General features: G+C 53.2%; 1 protein-coding gene across 2 annotated transcripts in view; it reads left to right on the top strand.

The window, feature by feature from the left end:
• The window catches only part of CDH4 (cadherin 4), a 475802-nt gene continuing 463246 nt past the window's right edge, over positions 1-12556 (top strand). For both annotated transcript variants that reach the window (XM_070472446.1, XM_020901128.2), the window contains exons 1-2: positions 1-327; positions 2542-2653. In XM_070472446.1, the coding sequence (XP_070328547.1) occupies positions 271-327; positions 2542-2653 (169 nt within the window). In that variant the 5' untranslated portion in view covers positions 1-270. The remainder of the gene's footprint in view (positions 328-2541; positions 2654-12556) is intronic.

Below are 12556 nucleotides of genomic sequence, written 5' to 3'. Positions count from 1 at the left end.
GCTTCACCTGCAGTTCCGAGCGCGCGGAACAGAGGCGCGGGCGGCTGCGAGGCCGGCGGACGCACCGGCCCGAGGGAGCGCGCCGCCCGCTGGACTTGGCCTCGCTCCCGGAGTCGGGCGGCGGTCGTGGCGGCGCAGCCTGGCCGGAGGTGCCGGGCCCGCTCGAGCGGCGGCGGCGGCGATCAGAGCAGCGCGATCCGGACGGCTGCGGGGAGCGGGCTCCGGGCGCCGGGCATCGGGCGGGCGCTGGGGCGCGGCGCGGCGGGGAAGATGACCGCGGGCTCGGGCGTGCTCCTCGTGCTGCTCTCGCTCTCCGGCGCGCTCCGGGTAAGTTGCCGCCTCCCGTCCCGGCCGCCCGGAAGCCCAGGCAGTGCGGGGCCGCTCCCGGAGCTGGCGGGGCTCACACTCGCCCAGCGGGGCTCTCCCGGGCTTCCCCGGCCCGCACCGGGCGCCCCTGCCGCGCGCACCGCTGCATCCTGCCGGCTCCCGCGCTCCGCGAAGCCGCCTGCGGTCGGCAGGAGCGCGGAGCCGCGGGTGCAGCGGGGAGCGGCGGTGCGGAGCGAGGTGGGAGTATGGGTGAGCGGGGGACGCAGAGAGCTCTGCCTGAATCGGGACCCGCCGGGCATCCCTCCGCCACCCCAGGTCCGCGGCCGCTGCCCCGGAGCTCGACTCGCCCGCGCCGGGGCAGGCTGCCCGCTGGCGGAGCCGGCGCGCCCTCCATCGCCGGCTCGCCGCGCTCCTCCGGAGTTGGCGAGCCCAGCCCGAGCCGGGGCTGCGGACGAGGGGGGCTGGCGGCAGCCGGCCGGACATCAGTGTGCTGAGGACACCCGGTCTGGCCGCCCCTGCTGGGGACTGCGTGCTCGAGACGCGGCGCCTTCCCTGTCCTCGTCCTCTGACCGCTGGCAGGGACCATCGATGCGGGTGGGCAACGGATGTGGACCGCGGGGCACCCTCGCCCCGACTCCCGGCCGCGACCAGTATCCGGCGGGGCCCTCGCTGCTCGGAGCGGGGTCGAGGAGCCAGGGGCCAGGCAGGAGCAGGGTGAGGTGTACCGGGAGCGCGGTCCCCGCGCCCGCCTTCCTCCTGCGGAGCCCGCGAGCTCTGTCCCCAGCCCAGCTCCGCGTCCGCTGGGTGCAGGGCCGGGGGGCGCCGCTCGGGGAAGGCAGCGGGGCCGCGAGAGTTGCAGGAACCCCCTCTCGTGGCCGATCCGCCTCGCTGCTCCTCCCGGGCCGCGCTGTTGTAACCTCGGAAATAAACAAGTGCCCGAGGCCGGAGGCCCGCTCTGAGGTTCTGGGCGCTCGGGTGCACTCGACCCACGCTCGCTCGGGCGGGTGGAAACTTTCCTGGGCGAGTTAGCGTCCCCCCGTCCGCCGTCCCTTCTTTCGGTCCTATTTGGAGCTCGCTTGCCAGGCACGGGGCCGCCGTTTGGAGCTTTACGCGAGGAGTGACCCCGCGCCCTGCTCTTCCTCCCCTCGGTGATTTTCCGTGGGGGCGCCGGGTCCAGGCCCGCGTCAGGGTGCCTGGAGCTCCGGCTCCGGGCGGCCTCCAGAGCCAAAGACTGGCGGGCGGCTGCGCGCCGAGCTGGAGGAGGCGGGCGGCGGGGAGGCGCGTTCCGCTCGGCGGCCCCGCGAAGGCGCGACTGTGGGGTGGGTGCGGGCTGCGCCCCTGCTCCTCGCGCTCCAGGGAGCCGGCGCTGTGGCGCTCCTTCTGTCGCAAGGCTGGCTTCCCCGTTGCACACGCAGTCTCTCCCTCCATTCCCCATCCCTACGGCTGACCTCGCTGCCACTCCCCGCAGCCTGGGAGGGGCCCTTCTCCCACCCTGCCTTCCAGGCGCCCTGGGTTCTAGACCTCCCATTGGGCAGGATACGCCAGAATGCTGGGTGGGGGGACAGTACAAGAGGACTCCCACCTTTTCTCGGTCAATTACGGGAGCTCTCTAGCCTGGTTAGGCTGGTGATGGGGGCTGCAAGAGTGGACAAGCCTCCAGGAAGTGGGGGGAGAGGACTGGATGGTAGAAACCTCCCCCACCTCCCTGCAGCCTCCCTGAGAGCCAAACTCAGAGCTGAGTCTCAGAATCTGCTTTCAGCCCTGCCCCTCTCCCTCCTCTGCGGCACCACAGGGAAGAGACAGCCCGCTCCACCTCACCCTAAGCCTGAGCACTGGGGTGGGAGGGGACATGGCCCTGGCAAAGGCCTGCTCCCTTGGCCTCCCCTCCTCCATGTCTTCATTGGCTAACTCCTGGCTCCCTTGCCTCCCTATAATGTACAGTCCTCAGACCTTCCCTTCTGCCACATGCTGGTGAGGCTCCATCAGGCCCTCCACCCTGCTATCCACCAGCCCGGCCTCCCTGTTGCATGCCCCTGTCACCGGCTAACATGGTGACCACAGGGGCAGACCTTGGGTTATGTCTGAGTGGAGGCTCTGGTGGACCAAGGCTTGTCATAATGGAGCCCTTGAACGTAGCAGGCCCTACTAAACTTGGGTTGGATGCAGTTTCTATGGACCTGTGTTTTTTCTAACCTCACTTATGTCCATTCTCAGGCCCACAATGGGGATCTTACAGCCAGGGAGACCTGCAAGGCTGGATTCTCTGAAGAAGATTACACAGCATTAATCTCCCAGAATATTCTGGAAGGAGAGAAGGTCCTCAAAGGTAAGGTGGACGTGGAAATGAATTCGCATACCGCACTCTGGACTAGGAGGACATCGCCACCTGCAGAACAAGAGGCAGGACTGGCTTTGAGCCAGGCTGTATGCGAAGCAAAGGTGGTGAGGTCAGTGGACGTGCAGATCAGTCGACCTAAATGGCCTTTTGCGTCACAGGTGAATGATTCAGAGTCCCTGTCATTTTTGAGTGAGGTGAATCATTTCCTGGGCAACAAATTGGAATTCAGATATAGTGTCACCCAAATAATGTGCAGGGAGAGACTTTCTTACCAAGTATTTTTGTGTATGAAATTCTGGGTTCTTAAATTATCCCTGCTTTGCAATGCATGATAAAGCAGACGATGTTGTTGGGGATGCGGTAAATAAGCCCACAGACGTTCTGTTCACAGACGTTTCATGCGTTCTCATTACTGTCCCACTGACAACACGGAAACACACATGCAGGAGGGAGCTGCCAGTTAGCTTCATTGTCACTGCAGGGCGATACCCACACTTGTGATGGGGAAGTCAGAGGCAGCTTCTGAACTCCAGTGACAGTAGATCCTCCTGCATAGCAATCTGCTTCCCTCTCAAGACAAACTAGTTAAACTTTTTATTCACATGGGAGGGGAAATAAATCAATTATTTTTTCCTTGAGGTTTTAAAGCTGGCACAGCGAATACCTTGACCCTGTGCCTCCCCTCCCTGTGTCAGTTTCCCAGAAGCAGATTTCAGCCAGTTTCAAAGTGATAGAGGGAATAAACTTTAGCAGAAGCATCAAAGCTGAGTTTCAGTATCCATGGCTAAACCACACTCAGGCTGCTGACTTTGTCCCCAATTTTCCATTTCAGGGAAAACAAAGTTTCTGCCCACCCCCACCCCCCAGCACTGACAGCAGATCCTTTGTTGGGACGGACTCTCACAGAGCAGGGGAATTCTTCAGATCCTCTCTGTGGGGACAGCTCGTTGACTTACAGGGTGTGCCTGGTTATATGAATCAGGATCTTATTTTGCACTCAGTCCAACTTTGCTAACTTATTTGTTGTCATCTGAGTTGACTGTCAAAATAGGGGATGTGATACCATTGCTTCTTTCATTGATTATCAAACAACAAAAAATAAAACAAACAAACAAAAATACCCAGCCTCTTGGCTGTGGGCCTAGAAGCAGGATGGGTATGCTGCAGGAGTGGGCGTCTATGGGAAGAGTTTTCAAGAGATGCTCTGTTAATTGCACGGCGCATGTCATTTTAGAAAGTGTGGACTGCCTTTCAGGATCTGTGTGTTTATGAGAATCCCTATGTGTGCACAGAGAAGGCCCAGAAGATTCTCCCACACGGTGCATTGTACTGCAGGCAAAACAGGAGCAGTTCACTGTGGTCTTGCTGTTTGCGTGTCTGGAGGCTGGCATGCTTGCCACCTCCCCTATATGGAGCTAACCTTGATAAGATCCTGCAGTATCAGTTTTACTCAGGAATGTAAGAAAAAATGCCTCTGTCTCTGTAACAGCAGGTGCTACCACCTGCCGTGTAAGAGAATGACACATTCTCATGCTTTTCATAGTAAAATGTGAGATTTCCAGCTAGCATCATTCCTCTCTCTTGGTGGACTGTGCAGGTCCAGGCTGACTTGACCCTCTGCCCTTGGCCCCCGTGGTAGGGAAGGCTTGTTTGCTGGCTGGATGCTGGTCTGCCCCGTATTTCCCAGGAGTCCATCATGGTAGATGAGCTTGGACCAACTCATGGGATTCGTGGATACACAACTCATAGTCCAAACACATACCCCTGAGATGAGTGTCCCAACCCAACCCTGGTTGGGGAAAAATCGCAGAGCATCTCCTTCACCTGTGAGTGCCACCTCCTCTCTGTGCTCAGGGACAGAGAGGTTTTATATCTTCGAAATAATTTTACACACGTGGAGGCAAAAGCTATCACTGCATACTTTCGAGCTAGGGCAGATAAAACTTTATTTACATAAAAAACTTTGCAAACAATGAGACCATAGTGAAGATGCATGTGTCGAATATAAGTGGCACAATATTTCTGTTATCCTGGTAGGAATCACGCTAAACAGATAATGACTACTTATAATTGAGTTATTCCAATGGAGAGAGCTTAACCTTAATTTGACAAGTGAAGCTTCACGGAGTCACCATTTTATTCTAAATGCACCGTAAGCCGTTAACAACTGCCTCGAGGCTCCTTCTCTCTGCCCCAGTCAGCTCACCAGCAGCCCTGAACATCCACATTCCAGAAGGAGAGATTTGTTACACAGTAATTAACTTGTTTATGATAAATGGATGGAAGAAATGTCGTGGCATTTTGTTTTATGTCTAAATGAAAAGCATTTGCATTTGAAAAATTTCATGCTAATTAGGCTTAAAATAGTTTTCCCCAATAGGGTAGCAAATACTATGGAATTGAGAACCTTTTGAATGGCGGCTGAGCGCTTCATGTGGCACATGGGGCATTTGTTTAGTTGTTGTGTAATTCCTGGATCCACTCCGCCTCATGGTTCTGGTCTGTGCCCTCTCTGGCGAGTACTCAGGTGTCACTGCATACACTCTTACTCTGTAGATTCGTCTCCAGGATCGTTCACTGATGGCCATGATCACGGGTGCATGGTCGTATCTAAAATAGGATTATTAAGCCCTTTTCCTTTGGCTTCAAGGAAGTGTTCTCCACACCATAGTTTAGCATGGGGTAGAAGCTAACCTGGTGTCTTTTTCTCAGCTTTGTTAATAATAAACGGTCAGCCGGGCTCAAGGCTGCAGCTGATGCACTGACCTGCATCGCTCTCTCGTGGCGGGTAGAGTTCTGTGAAAACCCAGCCCCCCTTCAAAGCAAAATCCCCCAAGGATGGGAGAGTAAGGGGTGGCTTAGTGGGAACCCAGAACATGTGGGTCATATCTCTCTTTGCTCCTGGAGAAGAGGGCCACGTGTGAGTGAAAATGCTGTCTGCTGGGTTAGAGGAGGGGGATCTGAAAATTATCCCATGAATTCAGATAATACAGAAAGAAGAGCTTTGTTTCTGGTGACTTCATTTAATGCGACTACCTCAGAAAAGCCTTCCCTCTCCCACATCCAGGTCAGTTCATGACCATCTTGCACCTTTAACCATTCTCTGCTTCCTTATTAGAAAATGTATATTATCTAAATTTATATTTTCTCTCTTATTTAAATTGTAAGGCTCATGACGGCAGCAATCCTGTCACTCTGGTTTAACATTTAGAATGTTCTGAGCCAACATTAGGATAAATCGCAATTACCAGAATCTTGAATGGAGGTTAATTTTTCTCACATAACCATGAAGAAATAGGTAGTCAAAGGATGACCAGATCAATAGCACCAATCTCATGCCTAATGTTTATTCTTATCATCCTACCATCTTAGTAATAGTTTGTCAGTGTGTTACCTCATTGTTGCAAACTGGCTGCTGTGGCTCCGGGCATTGCATTTGAGTTTGTAGCAAGCAAGAAAAAGGAAGGAGCAGTAGCACCATCTGCATCTCTTCCCTGTATAAGGAAAGTACACACTTTCTCAGAACCCTTGCAGAAGTTCTCACTGGGAACAATTAGGTCATAGACCACTCCCCGAGGAAAGAGGTAGGGAGGCTGGGAAGCAGAGAACTGCATGGTCTGACTTAGACCTATTATGCCCATCACCTGGTAGATGAGTATGTTGCTACCTGGAGCAAAATTGGGAGCCTTAGGAAGAAAAAAAGGAGAAATGTGTGCCTAGGAGACAAGTGTCAATGTCTGCCACATGAGGTTTTTCTGGCCTCCCTGTACCTTCCCTGAAGCAGAGTGACATGTAATGCATTATCAGATGATTGACTCATTTGAGTACCAAGGCAAACAGGAAGGGATGGTGGAGAAGGAACCAGATGCATGCAGGAGTCTGGAATGGGTATATAAGAACTCACCATGATGTAACTAATGTTGCCAGATGTACCGCTATCTTATCTTCACAAGTATGTTGAAAATAGCCTCTGTATCCTCCTCTGTGAAGACGGGTAACTCTTGCAGGGTGGAAGGCATCACAAGATGTGTGGACCAGATGCTGAGCAAATCTGACTGGGTACCCATCACCCAGTACCATGCCTGCATTGTGGGGCGGTGGGTGTGTAACCAGCACTGTCAAATGAAGTCATGATTGAGCCAGAAAATGCTGACACTGCAATTTTTCTGAGTCCCCTCCATCAACTCAAGACAAGCAGGAGCTACTCTGAATGTTTAAATAAATGGCACAAATGACAAACCAACTACGTGTGCTGAGCATCACTGGACACTGCGAGTTGCCTGTCCGATACCCATTCTCTCCCTCTTCCTCACTAACAAAACCTCTTCTCTCCTCATCCATTTGGCCCACACTGAGACCTGTTTAAAATACTCATACCTTCAGTAAACTCTTAAACCAAAGTGGCAATATGGCCTTTCTCTGGTCAGCAGAATCTACCTATATTATCCTGTTATATATGCGAGAAAGCTGTTTTTTTTTTTTTTTCTTGATGAAGAGAACAGACCTCACTGGCCATACCTTCTGCCATTTGCTCTTACCTTTTTCTCCTGCCTGGAATGTGGGCATAATGTCTAGGGCAGAGCAGCCATCTTGTAACTATGAGGATGGTGGAGTAGGAACCAGACCTCAGGTGGCATCCTTGAACAATTGCAGACCTCTGGACTCATTGTGCCCTGAGAAATGAGAAAAATGAATGAGATGCCACAGTTGAGTTTCTTGGGGCATGCAGCCAAATGCATTCCCTGGCTTGGGGAGAACAAAAGAGCTATGCATGCTAGCAAGGGCCTGTCTTTCACACTGGAAGCTCAGAGCTTGTTTCATCCTCTGCCTTGAGCCTCTCCTCATTCTGTGTTCCTTGGGCCTTGTCCTTACCCCTGCTCAAGTGGCCCTCCGTTCCTTTGTAAATTAGTATCCAGACCCAGCACAGTGGGTTGCAGAGAGCATGTCTGGGCACTTGTTAAACATTTAACAGGTAAAGTCAAGAGTCACAACTTCAAACTCTCTCTTTGGCCAGCATGTGACTGAATCATTAAATATATTAAGCTAGGGCTGTCTATCCAATCCGCCCATCACAGAATGTGAACTCTCTCCTGACTCTTAGCCACCGTCTTCCAGGAAGCCAGGAGATTATGCCCTGGGACTCTTGGTCTCAACAAAGATGTGGAGAGACTGGAGGTGAAACAGGACTGAACCCCAGTGGCTGGGCTCCCCTGGCTCGTGGCCAGGACATTCCTTGCTCTTGAAGCCAGAGGAGGGCTTCTCTGAGCACCCAGCCCTCACTGCCTTCTGTCAGCGATGCCTCCGGAGACCCTGAGAACGACTTCCAGAGCCCGTGGTGGAGATGCTCTGGCTGTCTTTGGGGCCAGCCTGGCATTTTCAAGGGCCCAGTTGTTGGGGTTTCTCAGCAGCCTTTTGCTGCTGTGATTCTGCCTGGTCGCAGAGTTAAGGGATTTAGAAAGGGAAGTTTAGAAAGTGGCTTCTGTCAGATAAGAGGGAAGACCAGCACAGTGATAAAGCCTGGAAAGTCTGCTTTATGCACTGCCCACAGGCCAGAGCGTGTGCAGATGGAGGGCCCTGATAGCTGTGTTTAAAACCAGAAGGAGGCCAAGGTCTGCGGCGCCCTGCCCTTGGCCGCCACACTGCGTGCAGGCCTGGCTCTGCTTCCGTTGCTGTCTCTGCAGCTAGGAGGGAGGTGTCCATGCCTGGCCTTCCTCTCTAGGTCCAGAAGGCCATAGATCAAGAGCATCCCCACCCCTCTCATCCCTGCCCCTCTCCTCCCACCCCCCTACCCCTGCCCCTCTCCTATCACCCCCCATTAAATAAAAAGCTTCATTGCAGAGGTGCCCACACCAGTCAAACGTGAGGATGATTGCCTCAGCCACACTGCAGTTTAAAGATTAAGAGTTTTGCATTTCAGAAATATGTGTTTTAATGGAGTCTTAAGATGAGGGAATGTGAACCTTTATGTAATTATAATCCTGAGTCCCAGCTGGATCTGTGACTGGGTGACTCTGCAACTGTCTTGTGGAATTCTCACAAAAGCCTGTCGGGGAGGTGGAGTTATTCCCACCTTATGGATCAGAAATAGAAAATCGGAGGTAGAGAGATTGCCCCAAAGGCATGCAGCCTGTTTGTCTTCCCTCTTTGTCCAGACCCACGCCCACTGTCAGCTCATTTACATCTCCCTCTGATGTGAATGGGTTGGTTTCTGGAGCATTTGAGTTACAGGCAGACACAGAAACACCCCAGATGTTCTGGGCACCGTCGTAAAATCAGCAATTATCGGGCATTCAGACGTGCTAATTGTTTCTCATCTTGGATGTTTGGAACTGAGGCCTGGTGCACCCCGAAGTGCTTGATCACGGCTGCTAATGTGTGAGGGTCCATCTGAAGTGGGTCCAAACTCGGTGGACACCTTGGGTTTGCACAGCTGGCCCTGGGATTAGAAGAGCCAGGGTTCTGCAATGCCAGCAGGAGTTTTTTATTCCAGGCATATAGCAAACAGTCCCTGAGTTGCACTGTCATTCAGCTTCCAGACTCTGCCCGCGTCCGGGACACAGCAGACAGCCACGAGGAGCCAGGAGCTGAGCTGAGGCTCAGGATTGGCTTCATAAACCACTCGCAGAGCCTGGGAGACATGGATGGGCCTCCTGAGAAGAACTGAGGACTGTGGTCTGAAGGAGTCGTCCACCTGCCCCAGCTTATCTCCTGGGGGTTGTGCCCTCCATCTGCAGGTGGTCCTTTTTGCCTAGGTCTGGGATTCTGGGTGTTTGCAGGGGCCTCTAATTCCAGGTTCCTCCCTCCCTACCTACCTTCTTCTTTCTTTCCTTCGCTTCTTTGGAGCATGGTTAAGTAGATGGCCAGAACTGGCCACAAACTGCGAGCAAGCGAGGGAACCAGCACTCATCTTTTCAGAGAATGCTTCTGTTTTTCTGACTGTCTGAAGGAGCAATTCTTACTCTGAGTGAATTCCACTATACAAAGTAACCGTAAGCTACCTGACTTTCTTTCCATCAAGGCTGGTAAATTTCTCCCCAGTGTGCTCTTGTAAAAGTTCTTGGCACTTCCTTTTTCTTTTCATCTTCAGAGGGAGCTGTGCTATATTGTAAGATGGGCTGGTTAAGAGTCTGCTTTTTAGTTAAAGACTGGGAATGTTGGTAACTTATTGCCCAGATTCTAGGCTGCCCTCTCCTGGTGACTTCCAGTCCTGTCTTAGTCCACCCACCCCTGTTTTTAAACAAAAGAGAACAAAACAGAACAAAAACCTACTTCTCTTTGACTAGTGTATGCTAGTCAAAGGCCCAAAGGCCCTTTCCCTTCCAGTCTCCATCAGGGCTGGTGTTTATTGAGAACTTACCCTATGCTGATGTGGACTCATATTTCATACCTTGGAGACACCTGTGGGCTCCGCCAGAGGCCACACCCCAGATCACATGACTTTTTCCACTCCCATGTTGCCTTCCGCAGGGAGAAATTTGCTTAGTTTGCAGATTGTAATTATTTCTTAGTGTGGTGCAAAAACGTAGAGCTTAAAAGATGCAAATTTATCAGCTTGCTCTTCTGGACATCAGACTCTAACACGGGTCCCCTAGACTAACATCCAGTGTGGGCAGGCTTGATCCCGCTGGGGGCTCCAGGAGCAGGGGGAGAAATCCATTTCCTGCCTTTTCAGCTTCCAGAGGCCCCCCTTGCTTTCCCTGGCTCACGGCCCCTCCTTTTCCCCCATACCAGTACCTGGCCAGCAGGGACAGTCTGACGGCTCCCCACACCTCTTCCTCCCCCATCCCATCACCTTTTCTGACTACTGCATCTTCTGCTCACAAGGCCCCTGAGACAACCTTGCCCCCACCCCCCAGATAGTCCAGCATCGCCTCCCATCTACAGTGCTGGACTTGACTGCATCTGCAGAGGCTCTTTTGCCATGAAACTGACAAACTCACAGGTCCTTGTGCTGAGTCTCCGGCATTGGCATCGTGCATATTCTTCACTCAGCTCCTGTGGACTCTCGGTGGTTCTCAGGGAGTAAACTGAGGTCCAGAGCGATTCAGTGACCCAGCAGAAGTCCTGGGTTAGGGAGGCTACTTGCACACAAAGCTGCAGCCTGAGCCCTGGCCCGTGTGGCCCTCCTCCCATCTTGCCTCGTCCAGAAGCTCCTGCCTGCAATACCCAATTCCCGTATCTGTAACTAGGACCCTGGCTGGCAGCTTCTTCCTGGATCCTGAGATGGAGATTGGCCACTTTGGAGACTGAAAGGGGAAATGGTGACTGCAGAGCCCGCAGCAGCTTCCCATCTGGTGCTTTCACTGCGCCTCGTTCGGCTTCAGTGTGTTTTCTTGCTGACAGCGCGTGGGGATTTAGGAAGGATTAAGGTAAGCCTTCAGTGACAGATAAATACACGCAGGGCGGAAGATGGCCACCCCCTGCCTTGCCGATAGGAGGAGGGTCCTCCTGGACGTGGGAGCTTACCTGCCCAGGGAAAGGCTTCAGGAGAAGCTGCAGGCTCTCCTGACCTGGGACAGGTGTACTTTCCATTTGGAACAGTTTAGTTCCAGCTCCCAGGATGGGCATTCAGACTCTGTGTCTGTCCAGGAAGGAGACCTCTCTCTCTGGTCTTTGAGCCAGATGGGAAGGAAGGCTCACAGAGCAGACCATGTTCCCCCTTCAGGTGTGTGTGCCCAAACTTGTATGTCTGACTTGGAGAAATGAAGGAGTCTCATTGGGTTTTGCTGCCCAAATGTGAGTTTGAACTCTGTCGATCTGCCTGAATCAACAAACACAATTTGATCTGCCTGGAAAGCTGAGAGGGTCCCTTGGTGTGTACTTGCGCTAAGCCAGGGACAGGAGAGGGTGGGGAGTGCAGAATGAGCCGAGCAACGGGGTAGGGGGTGTTCCTGGGAGAGGAGTGAAATTCATAGGGTGAGCAGAGGGGAGCATCCTTCTCTGGGCCTCTTGTTTCCTGACCTGCAGTGAGGCAGGATGTCTAGGCATCATGCATAGTCTTCACTGCGCTCTAAGTGTAGTGTAGGAACTGCCTGCCTGGGGGACATGGTGAAACCCCGTATGCTCCTGGGTCCCCTCTCACACCTCCTCCAGCTGCTTGGACAGTGGCACAAAAGATACACCAGCCCAGAACTGTGACCGTGACCGTGTTTGGAGAGGGTCTTTGCAGGTTCAGCTAAATTAGGGATCTCGAGATGGGATCATCCTGGATTATCCAGGGCCCCACATCAATGACAGGTGTCTTTTTAAGAGACAGAAGAGGAGATGCAGACACTGGGGAGAAGCCATGTGACGTTGGAGGCAGAGGGATGTGGCCACAAGTCAAGGATAACTGGGAGACCAGAAGAGGGAAGAGGTAGAGCAGACCCTCCCCTGGAGCCTGTGGAGGGGGTGTAGCCCTGTGGCCCTGTAGCCATTCGATTTCAGACGAATGGCCTCCAGAACTGCAAGAGAATAAGGTTTTTTGTTATTATTTTAAGTTTGTGGCCACTTGTTACAGCAGCCCCAGGGAACTCACACATGCTAAGTCGCTTCAGTTATGTCCAACTCTTTGTGACCCAATGGACCCCAGGTTCTACTCTTTGCAACCCCCCAGAGTGGGTTTGTCTTGCCCTCCTCCAGAGGATCTGCCTGACCCAGGGATCAAACCCACGTCTCTTATGTCTCCTGCATTGGCAGGTGGGTTCTTTACCACCAGTGCCACCTGGTAGGCACTGAATCAGGAATCCTGGGGCTGTGGCCTGGGATTCTGCCTGCTTAATTCTTCTCCCAGGGAAGCTGATGTTCCTTAAAGCCTGAGGGCTTCCTGTCTAGAGAACTTTTAGCTTCCAAATTCCAGTGGTCAGCATCCCTCAAGGGAAAGTGTATTTTCCATGAGGGTGTCTGCCAGCA

This window comes from Odocoileus virginianus, chromosome 9 (genome assembly GCF_023699985.2).
Source record: "Odocoileus virginianus isolate 20LAN1187 ecotype Illinois chromosome 9, Ovbor_1.2, whole genome shotgun sequence".
Classification (NCBI taxonomy): Eukaryota; Metazoa; Chordata; class Mammalia; order Artiodactyla; family Cervidae; genus Odocoileus; species Odocoileus virginianus.
This window is presented reverse-complemented; position numbering and strand designations above follow the sequence as displayed.